General features: G+C 39.6%; 2 protein-coding genes across 5 annotated transcripts; one reads left to right on the plus strand and one right to left on the minus strand.

The window, feature by feature from the left end:
* Positions 1-13,627: 13,627 nt before the first annotated feature.
* Positions 13,628-23,901, plus strand: LOC126366166 (muscle LIM protein 1-like). Of its 4 annotated transcripts, none has more exons than XM_050009117.1 (11): positions 13,628-13,782; positions 14,371-14,504; positions 14,842-15,007; positions 16,004-16,130; positions 16,649-16,745; positions 16,921-17,005; positions 18,206-18,502; positions 18,774-18,906; positions 21,245-21,432; positions 21,853-22,006; positions 23,001-23,901. In XM_050009117.1, the coding sequence occupies exons 2-11, from the start codon at positions 14,390-14,392 to the stop codon at positions 23,121-23,123; spliced, it is 1,485 nt and encodes a 494-aa protein (XP_049865074.1). In that variant the 5' UTR covers positions 13,628-13,782; positions 14,371-14,389; the 3' UTR covers positions 23,124-23,901. The 4 variants fall into 4 exon arrangements, with proteins under 4 accessions (XP_049865074.1, XP_049865078.1, XP_049865077.1 ...); XM_050009120.1 differs by lacking the exon at positions 13,628-13,782 and adding an exon at positions 13,896-14,033; XM_050009119.1 differs by lacking the exon at positions 13,628-13,782 and adding an exon at positions 14,062-14,215.
* On the minus strand, positions 22,085-22,712 carry LOC126366170 (selenoprotein F). Its single transcript, XM_050009130.1, has one exon. The coding sequence runs from the start codon at positions 22,611-22,613 to the stop codon at positions 22,119-22,121; it is 495 nt and encodes a 164-aa protein (XP_049865087.1). The 5' UTR covers positions 22,614-22,712; the 3' UTR covers positions 22,085-22,118.
* Positions 23,902-23,934: the final 33 nt, after the last annotated feature.

Here is a 23,934-nt window from a genome sequence, read left to right on the forward strand (position 1 = left end):
AGTGTAAAACCGTAAATAATTTCTGAACATACATGGGGGTGTTTCTGGTAGCTAATGAGTCCCTCTATCTATTTTTTCATTTTGAACTTGAACTTCTGGGCCACTATATATGTTTGTCCACGTAAATGCCTGCCATAGAACAGGCACTCGTGTTTTGAAGCCCACCTAAACTAACATTTACGAATATTTTGTAATTCCAACAATATTACATTACACTCCTTTTTTGAACTCGGTTAATAAACGAGCTCTAACGGCTTCGTGTTGCCTACATACTCTGATAGGGGCTTACTTCATACAAAAGACATCAACGAGATCATTGTGTTTCTTCTATACCTACTAAGCTGGTTTTTATGAGACTTAAATATTCTTTATTTTTAAAAATACTTACTTAATCCGATAAAAAAAATATTTTATATTTTGTCTTAAATATGATTAAGATGAAAAAAGGAAAGGATGACGTGAAAGAGAGGCCTGTACTGAGTTGTGGGTGGATACCGACAAGATGGTTCGGACATGTCATCATCATCATCAGCCGTACGACGCCCACTGCTGGGTATAGGCCTCCCCCAAGGATCTCCACGACGATCGGTCCTGCGCTGCCCGCATCCAGCGACTTCCCGCGACCTTCACCAGATCGTCGGTCCACCTTGTAGCGGGCCTACCCACTGAGCGTCGTCCGACACGCGGCCGCCACGGATGTAGAGATGATTAATTAATGTAGATTTACGAAAAACATTTATGATGCGGGTGTAAGTGGTAGAGTTAGATGAGGGAGGCATACATACTGCGAACAGATCCAGATTGTTTTAAAGAAAAACCAGGTCAAGAGTACTCTTTACCAGCGAGCATGAAGTCTTTGATGAGAGTGGCGGAAGCGGAAGTAAAGGAAGTAGTAGTGTCAGATTATAGTGAGTGGAATTCTAACGTCTCTGCCTACCCCGACTGGAAATTGTCGTGGCAGGCAGAGACCTGGGCACCTCCCTCGTGGTAGGTAAATGGTGATGGTAATGGTGGTCGTGGTGTATGTTTTAAATAACCTAATTGACAAACCTTATTCAATTTTAACGGGTGATCTAGAAAAAAATATTTTTACTCGGCACATTAAAATAGTGACGATAAGTTTCTATTTCGCTACAAAGAACATAAACATGATAAATGAGCACCGCTGCTGTCGTAAAATTAGCCCGCCATCTGGTGCAGGCAACGACCAACAAAAGCCGCACGCGCAAACACCATGCGAATAACGGCGGGCTAACGACTAACGAGAATAGCGACGCGACGTTACGATAGCGACCTGATTCCGCAAATAACCTTGACGAGAGCTCGGAATGGGTCGTAACGAGCTCGATTTCAAGCCTTTATTAATAGTACTGCCTAGTTTTAGAAGCCTGCCACTCAGTCGGGAGAAAGTGGTGGAGGCTTGCGCACGGTGCGCGGTGGCGGAGGGCCGCGGTACACACATGGCGCTTGAGAAAGTTGAAGACACGATAATTTTCCTGAACACCGGTAGATGGAGCTCCATTGCTGCAAACCAATTCAGCCCTAGTCCACTTCCGTAGCACCTAATTCTACGTTATGCCGACAGGTGGCATATGCACTGGAAACATACCAAGGGTGAGTCGAAATGTATTTTGTTACATCTGTGGTTTCTATAATAAAGTTTTCGGGTGGACATGGATTCAGTGTTCTTCCAATTTATATTTCGGATCTTTATTCATTCTTATACTGATTTTCACCAACCCGCAGTTGAGCGGCCGGCAATGCCAGGCATACCCATGATGGATTATAGGTATCCCCTCCGGTTGATTGAGGGGACACCTGTGCCCAGCAAAGGCACGTATATACCTCATATAGGCTGTTTATGTATACTTACTGACTTTAATACATAATAATGTCATTTGTGCACATTTCTATATTTTGTGAAAATTTTATATAAACTTATTGATTAAATAAGTAATTAAGTACACTAAATGCAGAAGTAATAAGTACCTACTAAAGAACTAATGATATCCGAGTAGCATTGACCAGGTATTTTTTGTCTGCTGGTTGATAGTTTACTTAGAATTGATTAGGTAGGTACTTTATGTACATACTACTCAAGAAGGAATTTTAAGAGCCATACCGTACCATAAAACGTAGATTTTCCTCCAATTGTAGCTACGTAAGCGTAAGAGGTTATTTCGGGCTCGGTTGCGGAACAGCGGGTAGCCGCGTCGACGCCAGCCCGGCCTTAATAAAATTATAATATACTATCGTGCTCATTGTCACTTTCGTGAAGTGATTTATCGGCTGTTTATTGTAGTTATTGTTACAGGTGACTATTTATATAAAGAATCAGGTGATCGAGAGCGTGGTGTCTTGCGTGATGCATATTGCAAAATGGCACACAACTAGGGCATGATTATATTCCTAATCCGATAATTATCGAAGTTTTCGATGCCGATAGGTGAGGTGTTTGTGTACCTACGGATATTAGGCCGCAATATAGGAATTCCGAAATAATATATCACAAATATACAGATTATCTTAAAATTGATCACATGCGTTGTACAAGTGACTAAATGCAATAACAAAAGCGTCCTAAATCAAAATTATTTAATTGTTTGGTATTATTTAATTATTGCACCAAACTTTAGTATTTTATTTTTTTAAACCCACTCAGGAAATTCCCCCATTACCCGTCTGCGGCGTAGCAAAAAGGAGGTATATGTATGTATGCACGTCTGTTGTGTCTGTGGTTCCCACATAACATCTAAACCACCTGTCAGAATTTAACAAATGAGGTGTCAGTGTCACTAAATGAGGTGTCGCGTCTCGATTCTTCGGTGATTAGGCTATGGCGGACGCTAAATCCAACGTGACGCCCTGGTTAGCGTGTTAATATATAATCTACCTACATGATATAGAATACATAGGTAAGGCTACTTTACTTCTGGTTACAACTTAGCCGGATGAGACAGTTTTTTTTCTAATTTATAATAGTATGGAAGTACCTTCGTGTGTCGTCAATGTCATTGATGAAAACGGTTAAACGTAGTAAGTATTTAATTCAATTTATGTAAGTATATGATACTTCTCTCATTAAAATTCGAAAATAAGTTACAAAGAAAAATGAGAAAGTTTTTTAATCATCTTAGACTGGCTGCCAGATTACCATTTTATAATGTACCTTTGGCCCAGTTAAATACCCAATTGATCGTGATTATTCGTGAGGGCAGGGGAAAGCGGGCTTTCCTCCCATTTCACGGTTGCAGATTTCGAACCTCACAACGAGCGCAATTTGGTTCCTATTCAGGTTGATGTGACAAAAATAGATTTTATTTAATTTGATTTGTTCTTTTTCAAAGATTGGATAGCACTCAACTTCGTAAATTGGTACGCAAATTCTCACTTCATTATCATCAGTTCCTTGATGTTCACACCAGAATAATTTGGGGCACGCCAGACCCATTTGCTATGTGAAAACTGTTTGGTTCGATTTCCGAATATTATTTAAGTACATAAGTTCACGATTATATTCCCAACGAGGTACTTCTCAGGCTACGTTCCTCAAAAATAATATGATAGGCGCGTTATTAAGTGTAAATAGCCTAAGCTGTGCAAGCGTGATGCGCTTTTAGCCTTCTTTTTTTTTTCATTTAAGCTATCTTTGCTGTAGTTAATTTTGCATGCCGTTGTCACCTATAATTAGGGTAACAATTACTCTTGTTTATATATAAGTAACTTGTAATGTATTTATTGTTGTTAACTCTGTTGGTGACCATAAATAAATAAATAAATAAATAGGCGCTGTCCAGATTTAACGTGATAATTACCTATTTTCTTATTACTCGGGTACATCTCTCTCTTTATTTAAGAGCTGCGCTCTTGTCGGTGGAGTAACCAAATCCTTCACCTCCTGATACGACACGACCTGCACCTTCTCTTTTATTTGTTTCATAAATTCTCCTAAGTCTATCTACCCCTTACTCTCTTTCCTTCAATTTTTCCTTCTATGATGTTTTCCCGTGTTTGTGTGTTACTCGGGTACATAATTATTCAAAAATATAATGTAATGGCAGAAGCATTAAAAATAAATATTGCTAGATCAAAGTATAATGAGTGGCAGATATGTTGGGCCTGGGTGTAATAAAAAGGGTCCACATTTATACCCAAAACCAAAGGTAAAAGATGCATAAAATTAGAAGGTAAAATGAAGAAAAAAAATACAGCGCCCTTTTTTGGGAACTTTGCCTGGAAATTCCCTCATTGGATCAGAATGGAGATACCTAGTCAGAGGTACATCCATCCCACGATGAACTAAGTACTCAAGCTTCACCAAGCTTTTTGTTTATAATAACACTTTATTGCAGATACATTTTCAAGACATTTACAGGGCAAGTTATACTAAGGTGGGCAAAGGCGGCCTTGTCGCTAAAATCTCTTCCAGGCAACCTTCAGCAGAGGATATGTACATGAATAGACTGCAGTGCAGTGCGCAAATAGGTGGATTGATATTTCATAACTTATTTTTATTTGTTTTTTTTTTATTTTTTTTTATTTCGAACGAATTTATTTACAATGAGTGGCTAGTACAATAATAGAGTGCCACTAGAGCGGGTGTTTATTGGCACGCGGAGTGTGGTGTCCAGGAGGCCAGTTCCGGAGGTGACGCACGCGCATGGAATCTACCGCCCTGCCGCCACTGGCCTACTCACTGTCAAATACAAAACAGTACAGTGTGAACATTTATTATCCAATCGTCTCTTCAATTATTCAGACTTGTTAATTTTTTACCCAAATATTATGAAATGGTTTTGTTTGTACGTTTTGTATGATTTAACTATATTTCCGTCACATGAGTAGTAGGATAGGTACAGCTCTCTGAGTGTCTGCACTGTAAATGACTGAACCTGTCTTGTACACCTTGAGATAAAATAAAGTAAGTACTTATATGGGTTCTGATCTTATATTTATAAAAATCTATAAAAGATACCGTTCGCTGTTTCTTCTTCCGCGCGAATGAGTAGGTGGTACTTTATTATAAGTAGGTATGCAAGGAAACTTCATGACATAACATGTAACATTGAAAAAGTAATCTCCTCATAAACATAGCTGCAGGCCGTTACTAGTTTCCTGATTCTATTTGAATTTGGGTGAACGTATTTTATTTTAGAAAACATCTAACACCGCACAAAAAAATTAAAGAGGAAAACATATTTTTACTTCTGTCGCTAGGCAGCATTGAAATCGTGCACGATTGTGTTGGGGGCGTGTTACTAAACTTATTCTCTGGTTGATATGCCGCCTACACGCCCAAAAGTGGGACATAAGTAGGAAAACGCACGCCTAGACGAGCCCCAGGAGGTGCACGCGCCGAAGGCATCGAATTTTATACATCGTTGTAAGAAACCATATGCAACGTCGCGCGCCTGGTCTCCAGTGCCACTTTTGTCGCTAAATTTGATGAGTTCGGCGCGTGCGGCTCCTGCGACGCGTCTAGGTGCGCGTTCACCTCAGATTTTATTCTATTCTGCAATATAGTCTACAATCGGTAGCGGTTCCACAGTTTTATATGTACCAACATGACGTCTCGTTATCATGTTGGCCATTAGTCGGCGAAGTGTGAAAACAACAAGACCACGTGGCGCATTTGTACCTACGTGTTTTGGAAACAGTAGATTTTGGCAAATGTCTTGTGATTTCGTGTATCATCGCTTCGTTAAAATTTGTTTTTCTGTGTATTTCAAATTGTTTTTACATAGATTTTTATAATATTTAAAATGAACTGTGGGACATGATAGGCTTAGACAACCTTGACACACGAAAGTTTTATGCCCCATCCTGCTCATTGCGGAGCCCATCTTAGTATACTAGGGCAAGATGGGAAGACATCTTTTTCTGGATTTTGCATCAATTAAGTGCCCCGTCGTTGTCCATTAGTATTTATAGCTAAGTGTACCTAGGCACTATCGGTACCAGGTGTCAATCTGCACAGCTCGTGAGCTCCTGAGACAGGAGAACTTTCCATGACGACCTTCTAAGTATCCACCAGTAGACATTTGCGTCATAATGCTCGTACATATCACTCAGCATCCCAGAAATATATCATCATCACCAGCCCATTAACGTCCCCACTGCTGGGGCACGGGCCTTCCCTATGGATGGATAGGGAGATCGGGCCTTAAACCACCACGCGGGCCCAATGCGGATTGGTGGTTATTAACGACTGCTAATGCAGCCGGGACCAACGGCTTAACGTGCCTTCCGAAGCACGGAGGAGCTCGAGATGAAAACATTTTTTTTTGTGGTCACCCATCCTATGACCGGCCTTTGCGAAAGTTGCTTAACTTCAACAATCGCAGACCGAGCGCGTTTACCGCTGCGCCACCGAGCTCCTCAGAAATATATATGACCATTAATTTTAATAGGTACTTAGATACAATTATGCATTTATTTATTAATTGTAGAGTGTAGACAGGAATATTAGGTGGACAAGTAGGTACCTCATAAGAAATCATGTTGTTTAGATAGGTACTTTCGTGTTAGTAAAAAAAGATATACTCTATACTATATGAATACGTGTTTTTTTCAAAATAATAATTTATGTGTTTATTTTCGTTAAATAGCAGACGTTTTTGTCTCAACCTTCCATTCTGTTATTTAATAACGTTAACCTGGATAGAAACGTTACCGTTTTACAATCGTCTCAGTAGGTATAGTGTTACCAAATTAATAGGTGTAATCTGGACGTTCCAAGAAGTCCGCTCCAGCGGGCTGCGCGCACGCACCGAAATAGCGCACACTCGGACATGTGCGTCTGCGCATCGCGCGCTCTCCGCCGCAGGAAACGCCTTCCAACTTTCTTTTTTACTTCCTATCCAATCTCAGCTGACAATTTATTTATTTGTATGCGTACTATTCAAAGGTACATCCAAATTAAATGTTAATGAGTCGCCATAATTACTGCGAGCTTTAGGAAACTGATCGACTAAGTCGTTCCATTTACAAAAGTCGTGTTCAGCGATACTGAGTAATTATTAATACTATTATACCATTATCTACACTGACATTGTATCTAAAAACGTAAAACACAACAACTATATTTCATGACATGACCTCAATTATACACATACCTATATAAGTAAACAGGTGGCTACATACTCCACATCTGCGGATAAAATATAGAGCACAGAATGTAGAGTCGGCAGCAGGAAACCGTTAGTCGAATGTTCTATTCTTGAGGCATATGGAGCCGTCAAAAATATCTTGTTTCATTTGCTCCGCTGCACGGAATGCATACAGCGCAATGTTGCAATACCTGGACCATGGCGAATATAATCGTAAACTTGATACGTTTTACAACGAATAATACGTTATACACTTTCTAAATGAAAATTAAATAGGTAATTAAAATAGCAATGCAAAAACAGGGTTAGTAGTGTTGAACGTGTAATAGTTTCTAGCTGTTTCACTTTTGCGAATAATTTTATATAATGAAGATGTGGGTAATTTATCATTCGTTTTATGTATCTTTAGAATAACGAATAAATATACCGAGAAGACGTTTTACAGCTTTTTCTTTCACTAGGATGCAAATGTGGATGTACGTAGGTAGGCTTTAATGAATAGTTTGATCTTGAAAATATTATTTTTTTTTGCTTGGCCTGCCAACTAGGTTATTATTCTAGTGTGCCGAAAGTGGGCTCGAGTAGAATAAACAAGATTTTTCTAACATTCCACAGAGTAAAATATACAATCACATATGTTTTGCAAGTAGCGGCATTGGCGATAGAAATTAGAAATAAACTTTCGAGAGAAATGATAAGATGACAAATATTTTTTCCGTGCTTGGTAGGGCTTAGACCGCTGCGTGTAGCTAACAGTAGTATGTCTTATAAGTTAAATAAGAAGTCTGCGAGCATGTATATTACGAACTGCTCGAATTCTGTAATGACATCAATGACTATTGACTACGCCAAGTGTAACATCAATTATTATTCACTACAATATGTGCATTGTGCAGCGCTAACGATGCGATGTAACTTCGAACATTGTAATAGTGAGTAAGCCGAATTTTCTATAGCTACTTATAATAGAAATATTTTTTTACTGAAGAGAATGTTGGGATTCTAGGTAGCTACAATGTAATTATTACTAAAATTACAGGTAAATACCAACTAATTACTAAACTACAAGTAAGTAGGTATGTTCGTAATTGACGTCTTTTTATGGGCGAAGGGTTAGTGACTTAGTCAATAAAGCAAGACAGCAATGCCAAAATGTTAACTGGCTCGATGTTGTCCTTTGATCACTTGAAGCTCTACTCACTAATAGGCATTGTTGCCTATTGTAAATTATTATATTGTAAATTATTGTACGGAGTGCAGCGATTCAGTTTTAATTAATTAATGCTATGCCTCCTTTTTTGTCAAGACTTATTTTATTTGCCTCGGGGGGGTTAAAATGGCCTCATCGCAGCAATTCATCTAATGCTATTTGACATTTGTTTGCATTGCGCACTTACTTTTACATGTACAAATGTCAAATTGCAATATAACTTTTGAGATGAATTGCTTTGATGTGGCCATTTTAACACCCCAGGTGTCATTAGCAATACTTGGCCGGACATAAATGCTGTTTATTTATTTCATTCGGGGAGCTTACAGCATCATATACACATGCAATATTTTAATAATACATAAAGGATAATTACAGGCTACCACAGATATAATGTTATGCACTTTCCTTACGTTATCATTTGACACTGTAGGGTACCTAATATACCTAGAAGTATTCGAATATTCAATAGGAAATTTAATGATTTCTGGTTTAAATGGTCCATCAATCTTTACTTGGTTAAAAATAACACAAATGAAAATAATATAATTTTTTACATGACTCCGACGAATCCTTACATAAATTTCAATAATGACGCGCGATAAACATAGCTCTATCTAATCCGATGTAAAATAAAACATAAAGGTACTTATATTAAGACTTTCGCGGTTTGACATACTTAATATGTACCTTACTCAAATAAATTATTAAATTATGAACCACGACACTTACTATGACAAAAGATATTCCGTTCACGTGTTTTTTATAAAATAAGTTCACGTGAAAGGGTCTGTGTATATTACAGTACAGAACACAAACAATGTTCAGTACAGGGCGTCAACTGATTGTTCGGATTTCACCAGTAGACTGGTGGATCTAAAAGTGTAGTATGAAATTTTAATATGGCGTGGGTGCCGGCTACCCACGACGGCGCATGAGTAATGCCCTGAAGAGTTAGCGCTGAGTAACCACCGGCGCGGGTTCCACGTTATTTTAGCTGCTGCCCACGCGCAAGGAGAGATCCACCACACCTGCGGATTAGCCGTAAACACCTGAACTGAAAAATTATACAATCGCGAATTCAAACCGCATTCCCGCCTTAAGTCGCTCCATTCTGTCATCGCCACTTTTACGAATTTAAATATTCAACAAAGTAAATGTTTGAATAAAGAACATAAAATGGACATCGAGTGACAAAATATAAGAATGGCAATGGCAAACCTTTGCAAGGAATTTAGCTACTACTCTCCACCCGAGAGTTCTTGCCTCTTTGTTACAATTAGTCATTGTTGACGTAAATATTTATGGCAAAACATTTTCCGTTTCAGAACTGTTTTGTTCATAGCTAGACTTGTTGCCAAAATCATGATAATTTATACGGAAAAATTCCTAAGCAGCTGCTCATCAATTAGTGTTTGGCAGGAGCTTTCTCGGCTGAGTTAAATAATTTAAGATATCTACAAAGGAGCAAGATCGTGATAGGGCAGGTTTGATAACGTGCCAGAAGTGCCGAAGTATTAGTAGGACATTTTTAAGGAACATTTCTCGGGTATAATTTATGCCCCGTGAGATAAAGTTCGTAACAAAAATAGCAGTGTTGTCAGACTTGCTTGACGTAGGTGCGTTTGAAGTCTGAACGGCGTCCTCTAATTGACTCGCGAAGTAAATATAATTTTCAGTAACAAATGCATATTACCGCAACATTACATAAATCTGTTTTATGTGAAATTATAATTTACGTACAAGGAAAATTACTTCAGGAGTTAATGGGCAGTTAAATATTGCTAAAAGCATTTAAGTCTTTGTGGTATTTTTTAAAATAACTTATGAGTTATCCACTGTTGGCTAATGCCCTTCCGTATATTTGCCAATTTTTGGTATCTTTTGAAGTGGAATATTTCCCCATTTCAAAAGCGATTTCTGTCCTTATGTTTCGGTTTAATTAAGAAGTAAACTTACGGTCGATATTTAATGGAACAAAATAGCACTTGACACGGATCACATCTTGTAGAGCTGATTGCATATTTATTTAATTTTTTTGCTGTCTAGCTTTATTTTATAATTACTTACTTTTCTTTCATTTTTCCTTTTTAACCTGTATTGGACTGGTTTTTCCTTCACGGCTTGGAAAATCAGACAGGCAGTCGCTTCTGTAGAAAACCGGACTTGTCAAATGGTCAGGTTAGGTAAGCGGACCCTGTGAAAAACGGGATAATGCTAGGGAGAAGAAAATTACTTTTCTTCCATAAAAAAAAATCATAAATGCACAGGTGTGTACGTAGGTAAGTTACACAATTAAAGCAGTTACGCCGTCTTCTTCTATCATATGGGTTGTGAGGTGTATTACCAAACCCATCAACCCTGGTGTCAGGGTTATTATTGGGCCGCCAAAGGCCCCTGACTTGACTCATTTAACCACTTTATACATCAGTAAGTAGTAACCGGGACCAACGGCTTAACGTTCCTTCCGAAGCACGGATCATCTTACTTTCGGACAATCGGGACATCAGCCTGCAATGTTTTAACCATGATTTATGTGATATATCTCCACCGGTATTCGAACCCGGGACCTCCACATCGTGAGCACAACGCTCAGCCACTGGGCTACGGTGGTCGTTACGACTGATTCAACCATATGGCAGTCTTTGTTGAATTAACTAACAGGTCTAAATAAGGACATCCCCTTGCAAGCAATATGAACCGGTTATTTTGCTTTGGACCTTCACCTTGCCACTCTTGTTCACACTCATGACATTTAAGTTTACCTGGCATGGACTACATTTAAAGGTCGATTTGTTTATTAAGAACTACTATTGAATAGTAGAGGTACTAATTAATTAAACACTCGGAAAGCTCGCGCTGTGATGTGTGATGCTACTTATTTTTAAGTATCCTTACATTTATCATCAGGAGTTATTTTTGTAAAAATATTAATAGACAGGCAGGTGTGCACAAGTTGGCAGAGCGTGCTGCTATGCCGTGATCTGCTCCGTGATTCATGACACAGAGTCTGGACCAATTGTAAATACAATAAAGAACACATTTTGTTGTACATTTCGGTCGTGGTGAGTCCATGCCCTTACGTGTTATCGTCATCGCCATGAAGCTAGAACTTTCTCCGTCTGGAGCCATGAGTATGTAACGGTTGTTTTGTTTATTTACCTAGCCAAAATTAAACAGAGACTCAGACTTGACTCGACAATGAGTGGGAAAAACAACATCAAAATGTCAACACGTGATATCGTCACTGGAAAGGAAAAAATACGTTAGCACCAAGAGGCCATTTCGGGAATAATTAAAAGTAATTTAAAGATTTTATTCGTTTTTTTATCGTAACTTTTTACCCATTTATCCAATTTATATGACGTCAACGTAAGATTACATAGTTTTTTCATTTTCTATATCTAGTAATACGTTATTGTATTGGCTGCCATATTACGATATTGGTGCTTACGTAATTTTTCCGGTGACGATATGATATTACCAATACCCCAGTCAAATTTTACATAAAAACACTGGAAACTTTTTGGTATTATTTGGACCCCTTCCTTAGGGTAGTGTGAAACTACAGTAGGCAAAACAAAGTTGTGCGACCTACAAAAAAAAAATACCAAACCTCTAACGAAAATCTACAAAATTTTCAAACTTTGTTCAGTTTCCCTCCTTGGGCTACAAATAAACTTCAACAGATGAAAGTATAATTTAAGCAGATAATTTAATGCTCTCGAAAATTAAGTGTTAGTAAAGTAATAGAATACATAGTTAGGTACCTATTTGTTATACAAGTAGCTACAACCAATGCAAGCTGTTGTCAAAAGACTAATATTACAAAGTACACAGTGTAATATAAATAGAGAGATAAATAATGTTTCTGGATTTCCTTTTGAACAGTTGCCATATTTAATTCTTGTCTTATCTCATCCAAGTCTCAGCATCTGTTAACAAGTGACGCGCGTATTATGTCCGAGTTAGGTTATAGAGGCCATTGGTCATTGCCGATGCGTACCTACACTCTCGGCCAAAATTACTGAGTGACTCAAACTTGTTCCTGATGATATAAACATAGAAATGTGTAAGACAGATTAACGATGAAGTATGTACGTATAAACACTCTGGTTTCTCGCGATAACGTACAAACTTAGTTAGAACAATATAAGGTTCACTATACACTTTGACTTTTCAAAGTGCATAGTGAGGAGAAGTTTCCTCCACCAAGCCGCATTGAAGCAGCGTTGTGGATTATACTCACTCCCTTTGATTGATTGAGTAGAGGTCTGAGCCTAGCAGTGGGACGTATATAGCTTATTTATATCATTAAATATAAACATTTTGCATTAAGTATTAATACTTTTTCCTATTTTATTATTTACTAGCAAATCGAACATTATGTAATTATTTATGTAAATATCTGTTAAAAATACATTCTTACCCCACATATAACTCGGTCCGTAATCCGGGTGGGCTATAATTCGCCAGAAGACTAATTGAAACTTGTATTCTAAGTACGTACAGAAGTCAAAAAGTACAGAAGTAGATATATCGAGGATACAATCTATTTTTATGCCTATGAATATAGATTGTGCCGTGTACCTGTAACACAGGTAGAAATATTCCTGAAGAGAAATAATCGAAGTTAACTTAGTTACAATTTGTCGTTATTAAGTTTTAGAAATATTTTAGGTCAGATATTTACATAAATAACTACATAGGGTACTTAGGTATTTCTTTCTGAAACATATCTAGTAATAATATAATGTATGAGTGAATACTAAATCTTATTCTAATTAGAAATACTACAGTATTAGACTGATTCGCTCAAAAAAAATTGCCCGGTAAGTTTATATAGGTAATATCAAGTTACACATTTGAATTCTTCTACAGCTTCCTTCTGAACAGAAATTATCTTACTTTAATGTGACGACGCCTTGTCGTCTGCCCTTCTTAATTTTTGGCGATAGTAACCTCTTTTCTTATGGTAAATAGAGAAAGGAAAATGACCAATGGCTTTATTTCGATCCTTAGTAATATATCTTCCGTATGTTTCTGCCTATTTATCTTAATGTAAACCTTCAACATTTTCTACATTTCAGAATGGAGTACGACGGCCATCTGTCTTCACAAGCTTTAAAATTGTTATGACAAGTCTTGTAGTTGGCGCCATGCTGGTGTTATACCAGAAGACATATCTTGGACAGCTGGACTTAAGGAGACAGTGTTGCGGTGGAGGATGGTGCAGGCGCTGCAGGCAGGACCGCCTGCGGTGCTCCGCGGCGGCGCAGGACGTTGGGGTGGCAGGGCGGCGGCGCGCCCCTCCACTGGGGCCGTGTGCAACCCGCGCATAGACTATGCTCGCGCTCTGCCCTCGCGCATCATTCGACCTCCGCGCACCGCAGTCTTGGCATCACCGCCCTGTACTGTAAACGCGAATCGGGAGCTCGACTCTCGTAGCGACTCGACGAACAGGTCCGTGATTTAGTGAAAGTGACATTAACTTGTAATATCGAAACGTAATGACAATCGCGAGTGATATGGAGCTTCCTCCAGTGCAGCCTATTTTTAGCGATGCACCGCGTTCCAGCAATGTAACTTTACCTGAACGATCCCAAATTAGGCGCGGGCGACGTCGGCCCACGCGCCGCCCGCCCTAACGTACCTTCTTTACGTGAAACTCTCGTAGCATTCGGAGGAAGCTCGCCTTGCTAACATACCGTTCGGTACATGTGCTTGTTGAGCAATAAAGTGTCAGTTTGGATGCGATTGAAGTGGTGCAGGCGACTTGGATTTCTGCCAGTTTATAATGCATTAAACTAGAACACATTCTACTGAGGAATTCAGTAATGTTTTTCGTTTGTCAGTGTTAACTCAACCGTCTTCTTTGAAGGAGGTGACAAATCAAGTAAGACAAGACACGTGTCGAAAAGTGAAGAAGAACACTTGATATACAGAATTTTAAATGTGAAGAGTGCCAGTATCCAAGTCGGGTGTAACACGGAGAGCGCGCGACATCTACGAGTTAGATCGTTAGTTGAACTGTGGTATGTTTTGTTGCAGGATAAGTTAAGCGAGCACAATGCCTTTCAAACCTGCAGACAACCCGAAGTGTCCGAAATGCGGCAAGTCCGTATACGCGGCGGAGGAGCGCGTGGCCGGAGGCCTCAAATGGCACAAAATGTGCTTCAAATGCGGTGAGTTTACTTGAACTTGTTGATTCTGGTTGACGTCATAATTGCAACCAGTTGTTTATACTGTTAGATAATTATTTTCCCCATGTTTTGACTGTGAAATTATTTTTAATTATCCTTATTGTTTTTTATTTATCCATCTGTATTTTCGTTCTACACAATATTTTTTAAAATAAATATGCAAAAACAATGTTTTTTGTTAAGATGCAATATGTGGGTACCTTACGTACTGTATGTGAAGAAATTAAGAAGATATGTAGTACCTGCATGCTTGAATTATTATGAGTCGTGTTATAATAGTAGTAAACATGTAGTTATGAAATATTAATTGGTTGTGCAGGCCTTTGCCAAAAGTTGCTGGACTCGACCAACTGCTCAGAGCACGAAGGTGAACTTTTCTGCAAAGTATGCCACGCGCGCAAATTCGGACCTAAGGGCTACGGCTTCGGCGGTGGCGCTGGATGCCTGTCCATGGACGCCGGTGATCATCTGTCCAAGGAGAACGCGTAAGTACCAACCCTCTCTGCACTCCCGCCGCCCGCGCCACTGAGGGTCTTTCCTTATCTAAGGTCGCATCAATGACCGGCCCAAGGGCCCGTACGTAACAAATTAACCGCGTGTACATATACTCATACAACCTCTGTAGTAGACAGCGCGCGCTCGGCTGTACATTACGCGCCCGGCTGACACGTGCATGACCACTTCGTTTATGTCGCAACAGGCAATGATCGCGGCAGCGGACCAGCAGAGCTAGCGGGTCGCCGACACACATCTCGGCCAACCAGCGGCGCCACGCAAAAGCACGCCAAACCGTACTTTAAATTATAATCATAGTTAGGGTTATTTATTTATTATTCGCTATCGCTTAATTTATTTTGTTTATCGGTCTATTATTCTTAATTTATATTAAAACCAATAAAAGAGTCGACCACTAGTGATGATAGTTTTACAATACGCGCGGTCGAGGCGGCGTGGCCCAGCGGCGCCGGCGCTGCGTCGGCTCGACCGCGCTCACCCTGTCCTCTCCTCCCCTTCCAAGCGGGCTGACCCGAACCAGCGGAGCAACGGTGAGAAACCATATTGTAAAGCCTCAGCACGGCTTCGCATCGCTCCAGACGCACCTAGGAGGCATGCGCCGATTACCTTTTGTTTCATAACTTTCTTTGCTACTAACTCTCTCACTAATTCTCAGCTAACGCTTCCGTCTTAGCTATAACATTAGCCAATGTATGTGATGGGATAAGGAAAGCGCCCTCTATGTCGATATATGTAGTGCAATTAGATGGCCGTAACAAACACGGGCTGGTGCGGAGCGGGCGGCTGGGAGCCCTTACCTTCTCCCATTACGGCGGAGGTGCGCCGCCGGCAACAACTGCTTCGCCGCGATCCGTGTGAACGATGATGTTAGCGTAGAAGCAGCCGGAGGCTTTTAACATCTCTTCTGTCAACGTTGCTAAGCTAGAAGACCTTGCGAATGTTAGTGACTGGAGACTTGTGTACAGGAATGGCGTGAGGACGAACGGTGCGTGCATGGAGCCGCGCGTGATCGCGAAGGCGCCGCCCGGCGAGGGCTGCCCGCGCTGCGGCGGCTACGTGTACGCTGCCGAGCAGATGCTGGCCCGTGGACGAGTGAGTACACTACTCACCTTGATACCACCCTCACACTACCTCATTTGCTTTAAAATAACACTCAAACAGTTAATATCCTGCTGCTTTAAAACTAAGCTGAAAATGATTGATTTTAAAAAGAGTACTTTTATAGTAAAACACAAGTACCTTTAATTAGCAGGAGTAATTAGAACAAAATTTCAGATCCCATGAAATGATAACGACAGAAACGTCATTTCAGAAATGGAAAATAATAAACACGTTCTTGTGCCGTAGGGCTATCACAGGCGATGCTTCAAATGCTTAAATTGCAACAGGACACTTGATTCAATGATGCATTGTGACGGACCAGATGGTGATATATATTGTCGAGGTATCTAAACGTTCTTTCCCTGATCGAATGCTCCGTCCTCTTTACCTGTGCAGTAACATCACCCGTCATTGTGATAACAGAATGTCCCCGTAGTGTAGCCTGCCCGCACCCATCTCGCATGTCCCTCCTGACCCCCACTGACCATCACCGTTCGCTGTATGTTCAGGCATGGCACAGGGAGTGTTTCAAATGCGGCGACTGCGCGAAACGACTGGACTCCACGAACTGTTGCGAGGGCCCCGATAAAGACATTTACTGTAAAGGTAGGTGTTTTCATTCCAATCCCATTTATTTATCATATTTTTGGTCACTGCCAACTTATAAGATCCATCATTTAAAATTTTCTTCAATCACATTATTTTAACGTAAATGTTCATAAATATAATTTTTGGTAACCTTGTTCTGTTCTGTGGTTTTAATTATATGTTTTCTCTGTAGTATGTTATGCCAAGAAGTTTGGCCCTAAGGGATACGGTTACGGCAAGGGCGCTGGTGTCCTGCAGAGTGACCCTTACGCCAATGGGTAAGAACCATTTGAGCAGCCATATACTCATCTGGCGAGGGCACAGCTCCTGACTACACAATATCCCTATCTCACGTGCTGTGTACTCTACAGATGCAATGTATAATCATGCTTGTTTGCTTTCGCTGTAGGATGCTACGCACAAAGATTTGGTCCTAGAGGTATTGGGCACGGAGGGATGTCATCCCTCGGTCTTATGTGTGATATAAAGGACTTGGAGTGGCAAAGGTATTTTAAAAGTGTTGTGTTACCCCAGACCCTAAACCGACGCAGTCTATAGGACTGCTATACCTTTTACCTCCACTCGTTTACCTAATTATTTAACCGAATATTTGCTTATAGATGCTTTAGCAAATAGTGTTTGTGTTATCGGTGAACATATCATTATTTACAGCACATTCCATTATAACGTAACCACCATTACCTTAACACGACGTAATCATCACTTATGAATTCCATAGCAACAGTACGGCTCAGAGTTCTCAGGTTACAAGACAGGTTCAGGTTATTTCCATCACATAGTCACTTTCATAAAAACAGCTTATAATACAAACAAGAGATGGCAGCGTGCCAGAATGGAAATAGAACGCGCGCTCCGCTCTCGAACGAACTAATTTTAATATCGGCGAGACTCGCCGCTCGCGGGTTTTCGGCTTACAGCATGTAATAAGCCGTAAATCCACCCACACATCCTCTTCATTGGGTCACGCATAACCATTCACTCGTAAAATGTGATAATTACGAGAAATCTCACTAAGTTCACTAACTAATCATAAATGCGTGAGTTTAGTTTAATTTGTTTACATTACACGATCCAAGAGTTAATTCATTAACAGTTTGTATACCAACTTACTTTTTCTTATGTAATCTTGGCGGCTTGGTTAGATATGTCGTAATTGTCTGGTGTCGTCTACCTAGACAACACGTCACGTCACGAGTGATATTTTTGCACGATTTTTAATTACCTACGTATCTAATAATACTTCATGGCGATTTAATAATATGGTTGAATCGAAATTGGCCGCCCCTCTAGAATTATGACATACTGTAGAGTACTTTTTTTAGCCAATTAGATACATAGGTACTTATTGCGGTTTGGGAATTACTGAAAAAAAAAAATAGCTACTAACTAGGAAAACTAAAATTATTTGATATCCATGAACCCGATTCGTGACTTTATAACGAATCTTCATTATACAGTGACTCAGCACCAAAGACCACGCTGATCGACACGGCCGCGATCCAGGCCCCGCCCGGCAAAGGTTGCCCCCGATGCGGTGGTATGGTCTTCGCCGCGGAGCAGGTGCTAGCCAAGGGTCGCGAGTGGCATCGCAAGTGCTTCAAGTGCCGCGACTGCACCAAGACCCTGGACTCCATCATCGCATGCGACGGCCCCGACAGCGAGGTCTACTGCAAAACCTGCTACGGCAAGAAATGGGGCCCTCACGGCTACGGTTTCGCTTGCGGCTCCGGTTTCCTGCAGACCGATGGCTTGACGTAAGTATCTCTTTGACTGAGTTCTTGTTTGTTTTTCTAGCCTGGCCAAGTTCTTACTTCGCAAGATGTTAACGCATAACTTGCGCGAATCGAGACTCTCGCAGGTCTACATCGTCCTTGACGGGTTGCAGGGTTTGTGGCTTGTTAGGCCCTCTGATATGCTTTCAAGAAAATATTAAAAGTTACCGCATCTGGCGAGTTTAGAAACAGTCCAGACTACAGCTATATTGCTAAAAGAGACAGTTTAGTTAACCAGCAACTTGTTTTCCAGCGAGGACGAGATCTCGGCGAGTCGTCCGTTCTACAACCCGGACACCACGTCTATCAAGGCGCCCAAAGGGCAGGGATGCCCGCGCTGTGGCGGCGCGGTGTTCGCCGCCGAACAGCAGTTGGCTAAGGGAACCGTAAGTTCACATACTAATTTTCTGTTCGCATTCATTGTGGTAAATTGAGTCAACAATCTGCACGAGATGTACAAATATTCTCTCTTGGATGGCCACTTATGGTATCGAAAATTAACTAAGTTGTCATCTGATTATTTTTTACTCTGCCCGCCTGATTAAGGATCACGGGTCGTGCGTTTATCTATGTATTTATGTATCTATATACATAATATAAATATGAGGCTATCCTCAGGGGGCTTATAAAAGTTAATAAAGACAGATTGCCACAAATGAATGTTACTTATTAGGTATTATATTATCGATGAATGCATCGGACTATTCTTACTATTGGAATGATGGTGGATTACAACAACATAAAATAAGCTCACGACTATATAGTAGAATTGGGATATCCCAATTGGAGTAGTCAGAGGTACAGTCATGAACAATATAATATACCCACTTAAGGACTCTGTCGCACTAACATATTTGACATTAAGTGAGAGTTACAGTTCAATTTGTCAAAAAAGTTAATATGACATGGTACCAAAGTGTATACATATTAACCCAGATTCCCCTACTGGCCTTTTAAACGCCCGCCAATACTTATCAAATCTACCCTCGATTATTTGTAGAATAAATGTTTTCTACCCTAGTTATCTCTGCGTTATTCTCCTTAGTGTTAATTAAACTTCATGACAGTAACTTGTTAATGCTATTTGTGTGCCTATTTTCAATTAATTTTGCGGTTTTAAGTGACAGTTAATAAAATATTTCGAAATATGGCTTCTAAGAGGTAAGTTTTTATTAGTTTTTCGAGATATTATTGTTTATTACTTATAGCTTTATTGAGACGTAAGTACATATTAGTCAAGAAATGGAAAATAAAGTATCTCACAAGAGTTTTTTATATCAATTTTGATCTTGAAAGTTTATGGTCGTTTAAACGCCCAGTAGGAGAATCAACGTCTGTTATGTTTTTCAGGCCGCGCTATATGAAACCGTTGAGATTGATTGAAATTATCGAAGAGCTGGAGTGTATTGACGATAACGATCAATTACCAAGTGGCGTAGCTATTTTATCACCTGAAAATGCGAACGCTGATGTAACTGATGAGGATTCTGGAGGCGAAGAAGTTGTAACTTGGCATAATCTTCTAGGTAAGCTAGTAAGCGAAATAGTTATACATTTGTTCATAATACATTTATTACCATTACACAGTTATTTATTAGTTTTTATATATTGATTCAAATTGTTGGGTTTTTCAGGTTCTCAGCTGAAAGCTCAAGCGGACCTGATCTATTCAGACGACGAATCTTTTGACATTGAACATGAATTGCCTTTGTCTACGATAGCCAAAAGAAGATGTACAGGCATTGTATCTATTGATGAAGCTGCGGATCCCCCGGAACAGATTATATCAGATGTCACTGCAGCTACCGAATGTGATACACCTCTTATAGCCGTGACAGCGCCACGTAATCAAAAATATCAGTGAAGGAATCGTCACAATGCACATAGATTCCTAGAGGGGCAAAAAATCGAGATTGAGCTGACCAAAATATAGGACCAGCATCAGGGGGGAAAATGGTATTTTCCATTGCTGTGTCATTGCCTCGACATGGCTGTTCACAATGCTTGGCAGTTGTACAAGGCTGATAGTGGCGAATATTATCATCTGACTTATCGCAGGGCGGTAGCAAGAAGCTTACTGGAGAACTCTGGTGACGTATCAAAAAACGGAAAAGCGTGGTCCACGTCCAACGTCAAGAAACTACCGTGAAACGTCCCGTTATGACAGAATGGAGCGCATCTGGTGGAATATAAAGAAAATCAGCTGAGGTGTGCTGTATGCAAGAAAAAAACTAATTATTTTTGTAAAAAATGTACTGTTTCTCTGCACCCCAAAGCATGTTTTCTTACACATCACACTGCCGAATAGTAGAAATATTATCATATTACAGTTAAAATGTTTATGTTGCAAATAAAAGTGCGCAAGAAAACTTAAATTGTATTTTAATACAGCTATATTTCCTTGTGTATGTTAGTAGTGGATATTCCTACTGGGCGTTTAAACGGCCATGATTTTCCCGCTTTCCCAGAAGAGATAGATTTTATTCACTATTTTTCCGAAGACTTTGGCACCACAATAAAACACATATTGAAAAATTACGAAATCCGGAGACCATAAATAGTTTCAGGAGTAACTGGGTTAATGCTCGTGACCATACATCCATCGCAAGGGGAACAAAGTACCCTCACCTCACCGAAATTTCTGTTAGACCAACGTGATAGGAGTGATTGTGGATCTACTAAATAAGTGGGTAGAACTTCAAATAACAGTTGTGGTTGCTTCAGATGTGGCACAAGAAGTGCTTCAACTGCGCGGAGTGCCACCGGCCGCTGGACTCGATGCTGGCGTGTGACGGGCCCGACAAGGAGATCCACTGCCGCGCCTGCTACGGAAAACTCTTCGGGCCCAAGGGCTTCGGCTACGGCCACGCCCCCACCCTCGTTTCTACCGACGCAGAGCCCACTGTCACATAGTTAGTATACCATACAATCATTTAACTATACTATAAAATATTGAATCAGAATCATTTACTCAGCGTAATTATCGTGGTTGGTGGTCAATTTAACATTTGAATCTATGTCATGTGAGAATTCAAGAGTAAAACTTGACACATAGACAGCAGCGATACAATATCTAGGATCTGTGTGCAGCAAGCAGAAAAATGTATTTCACCACTCAACTTCAATATGCAACACACTAATATGCAATTTACCTTATAACTATTTTAATCCATTCTCATTCAAAGTAGGTAATTTTATGTTACTTGTTATTTCTTATTAATTCTTATTGGAAAAGAGTATAATGATTCATGATTTCCTCAAGTAGAAGTCTATTTGATTTGAAAACTAGTTAGGTTATACTTTATTTGTACTAAAATATATTTTTATTGCAGCACTGAACAGCTTCCCTTCACCGGCCAGAAGGCAGCTAAAGGCCAGGGCTGCCCTCGGTGTGGTTTCCCTGTCTATGCTGCAGAACAAATGCACTCCAAGAATGGCACATGGCACAGACGGTGCTTCTCATGTGCGGACTGCCATAGATCTCTTGTAAGTATCACTCATATTAACTAAGTAACATCTATATTCCAATCTGTTTGGGTAGCATAGTGAAATTAAAAGGCTTAATGAATTGTAAACTTAAAACTATATTTTAGAAAACTTAAATTTGATTAGTTTTCAAGTAGCTTCGGTCTTCCTCCTCCTCTTTATCTAAATGAGTTTTCAAGAATTCTTCCACTGAGTCAGTGTTCCACTTCTCAATAGCAACAGTGTCTTTTACAATTCCATCCTTGTCAAGCAACTTGATAATAGGGTCCAGTCCACGGACGTATTTTATTTGAAGGTTAGGGAACTTAGCAGGCCTGTCACTCTTCACGAAGGCTTGAATCTGGGGGTACGCCGGGAACTTACATGTGCATACTTCTAAAATAGCACGAGCGTATTTCTTTTCTTTCGGTGCTGATTCGTCGTGATGACAACACTCCTTACAGTGAGCTATCAATGGTTCTAAGCTGAAGTCCTTCAGTTGATCACAGGAGGAACATAAAAGGTTAGCTTTTATGAATCCAAGAGAAGCACAATCTTCAGTTGTAAAGTCAGCTAAACCCCTATCAATCACTAATGCGGCAAATAGAAATATTGGTAAAAGGTCCATTTTTGTAGTTTTCACACTAAAGACCACGTAATTATAAACAATTTATGACGAAAGCAAACGAATTTGTCCATATACGAAAACACTTTTACGAAACGTCAATCATTTTGGCTGTCAATGTCAAGTTGACAGTTATTTTTTACAATCGAAACGGGTACTACAGCACAAAAAGATCGTAATGCAATATCTATGCGTATCTCTTTCAGGCATGTGGATGTTTGTTAAAAACCTTTGCAAATAAACGCTGAAATTCGGATACACATTCACACACTACGTTAACCGCAACAAATGAAATCCTCAACGAGGATTCCTCATTGAAATCATAAAAGCTCATAAAAATTGGTTATTTAAAACTGTTACTGTACTTATTGAAATATTTCGTTGCTTCAGGATTCCACCAATTTGAACGATGGACCCAACGGCGAGATTTACTGCCGCGGCTGCTATGGCAGGAACTTCGGACCTAAGGGTGTAGGCTTTGGTATGGGCGCAGGCACATTGACGATGGCATAAACCTATGAAGCTGGACTTTATAGGAAGGATATTGAACGAGTGGTAGCATGAAAGGAATTTAATCTGTTGCACATTGCTACCCGAAGATCATACCATTCATTAAACTGGCTTTAATAATGGTTGATACTACCCAATGAGACTAATGACATAGATTTTTTAATGATAAGTGCAAAATATTTTATGATAGAACAATATAAATTAAAGGTTACATTCCTTTCATATATGTACAAATCGTGAATGGTGAATGTGTCTGGGCCCTTAGTTTATAAATTCGTCATAAAATATTGTAGTACGTAAGATGCATAGACTTAAAGTAGGTAAGTAAGACTAAATAAAATAATAAAGGAAAAAAATATGAGAAAAATAATGAAAAAAAAAACAAAAATATATGGCATTGTGATTATATCTACCTTTACGCTATCACATTGTGATATCAAGGTAGTTAACTATCCTGTAAACGCGGATAAGATTGCAAATAAGTGCAATCGTTTCGACCGACCAGGTCTTGCAATGAAGACCTGAAGTGTCTATACATAATTTTATACACCAAAGATTTTTGTACATACACTACAGTTTCAGACAGCAATATGCTGTGCTAGAGTAAATTTTAACTAAAATATATATATGCTTTTAGAGCTTTCGCTATGTAACAAAAACCCAAATGTTAAATAGTAATATAAATTACAGCTTATTGCATTATAATATAATATTTATAATATGAAAAATAATCGACTATTAAATTTATCAATTTTTATTGAATAAATATTTTAATTTGTCATTAGTACTATTATTTCCTATCCCTACTACCCGA

The sequence above is a fragment of the Pectinophora gossypiella genome, chromosome 4, assembly GCF_024362695.1.
Source record: "Pectinophora gossypiella chromosome 4, ilPecGoss1.1, whole genome shotgun sequence".
NCBI lineage: Eukaryota > Metazoa > Arthropoda > Insecta > Lepidoptera > Gelechiidae > Pectinophora > Pectinophora gossypiella.

Coding starts and splice junctions, on each gene's coding strand:
- LOC126366166 (XM_050009117.1), top strand. CDS start 14,390: ATGCCTTTCAAACCTGCAGACAACCCGAAGTGTCCGAAATGCGGCAAG. Junction 15,008..16,003: donor CATCTGTCCAAGGAGAACGC/GTAAGTACCAAC, acceptor ACTTGTGTACAG/GAATGGCGTGAGGACGAACG. Junction 22,007..23,000: donor CGGACTGCCATAGATCTCTT/GTAAGTATCACT, acceptor TCGTTGCTTCAG/GATTCCACCAATTTGAACGA.
- LOC126366170 (XM_050009130.1), bottom strand. CDS start 22,613: ATGGACCTTTTACCAATATTTCTATTTGCCGCATTAGTGATTGATAGG.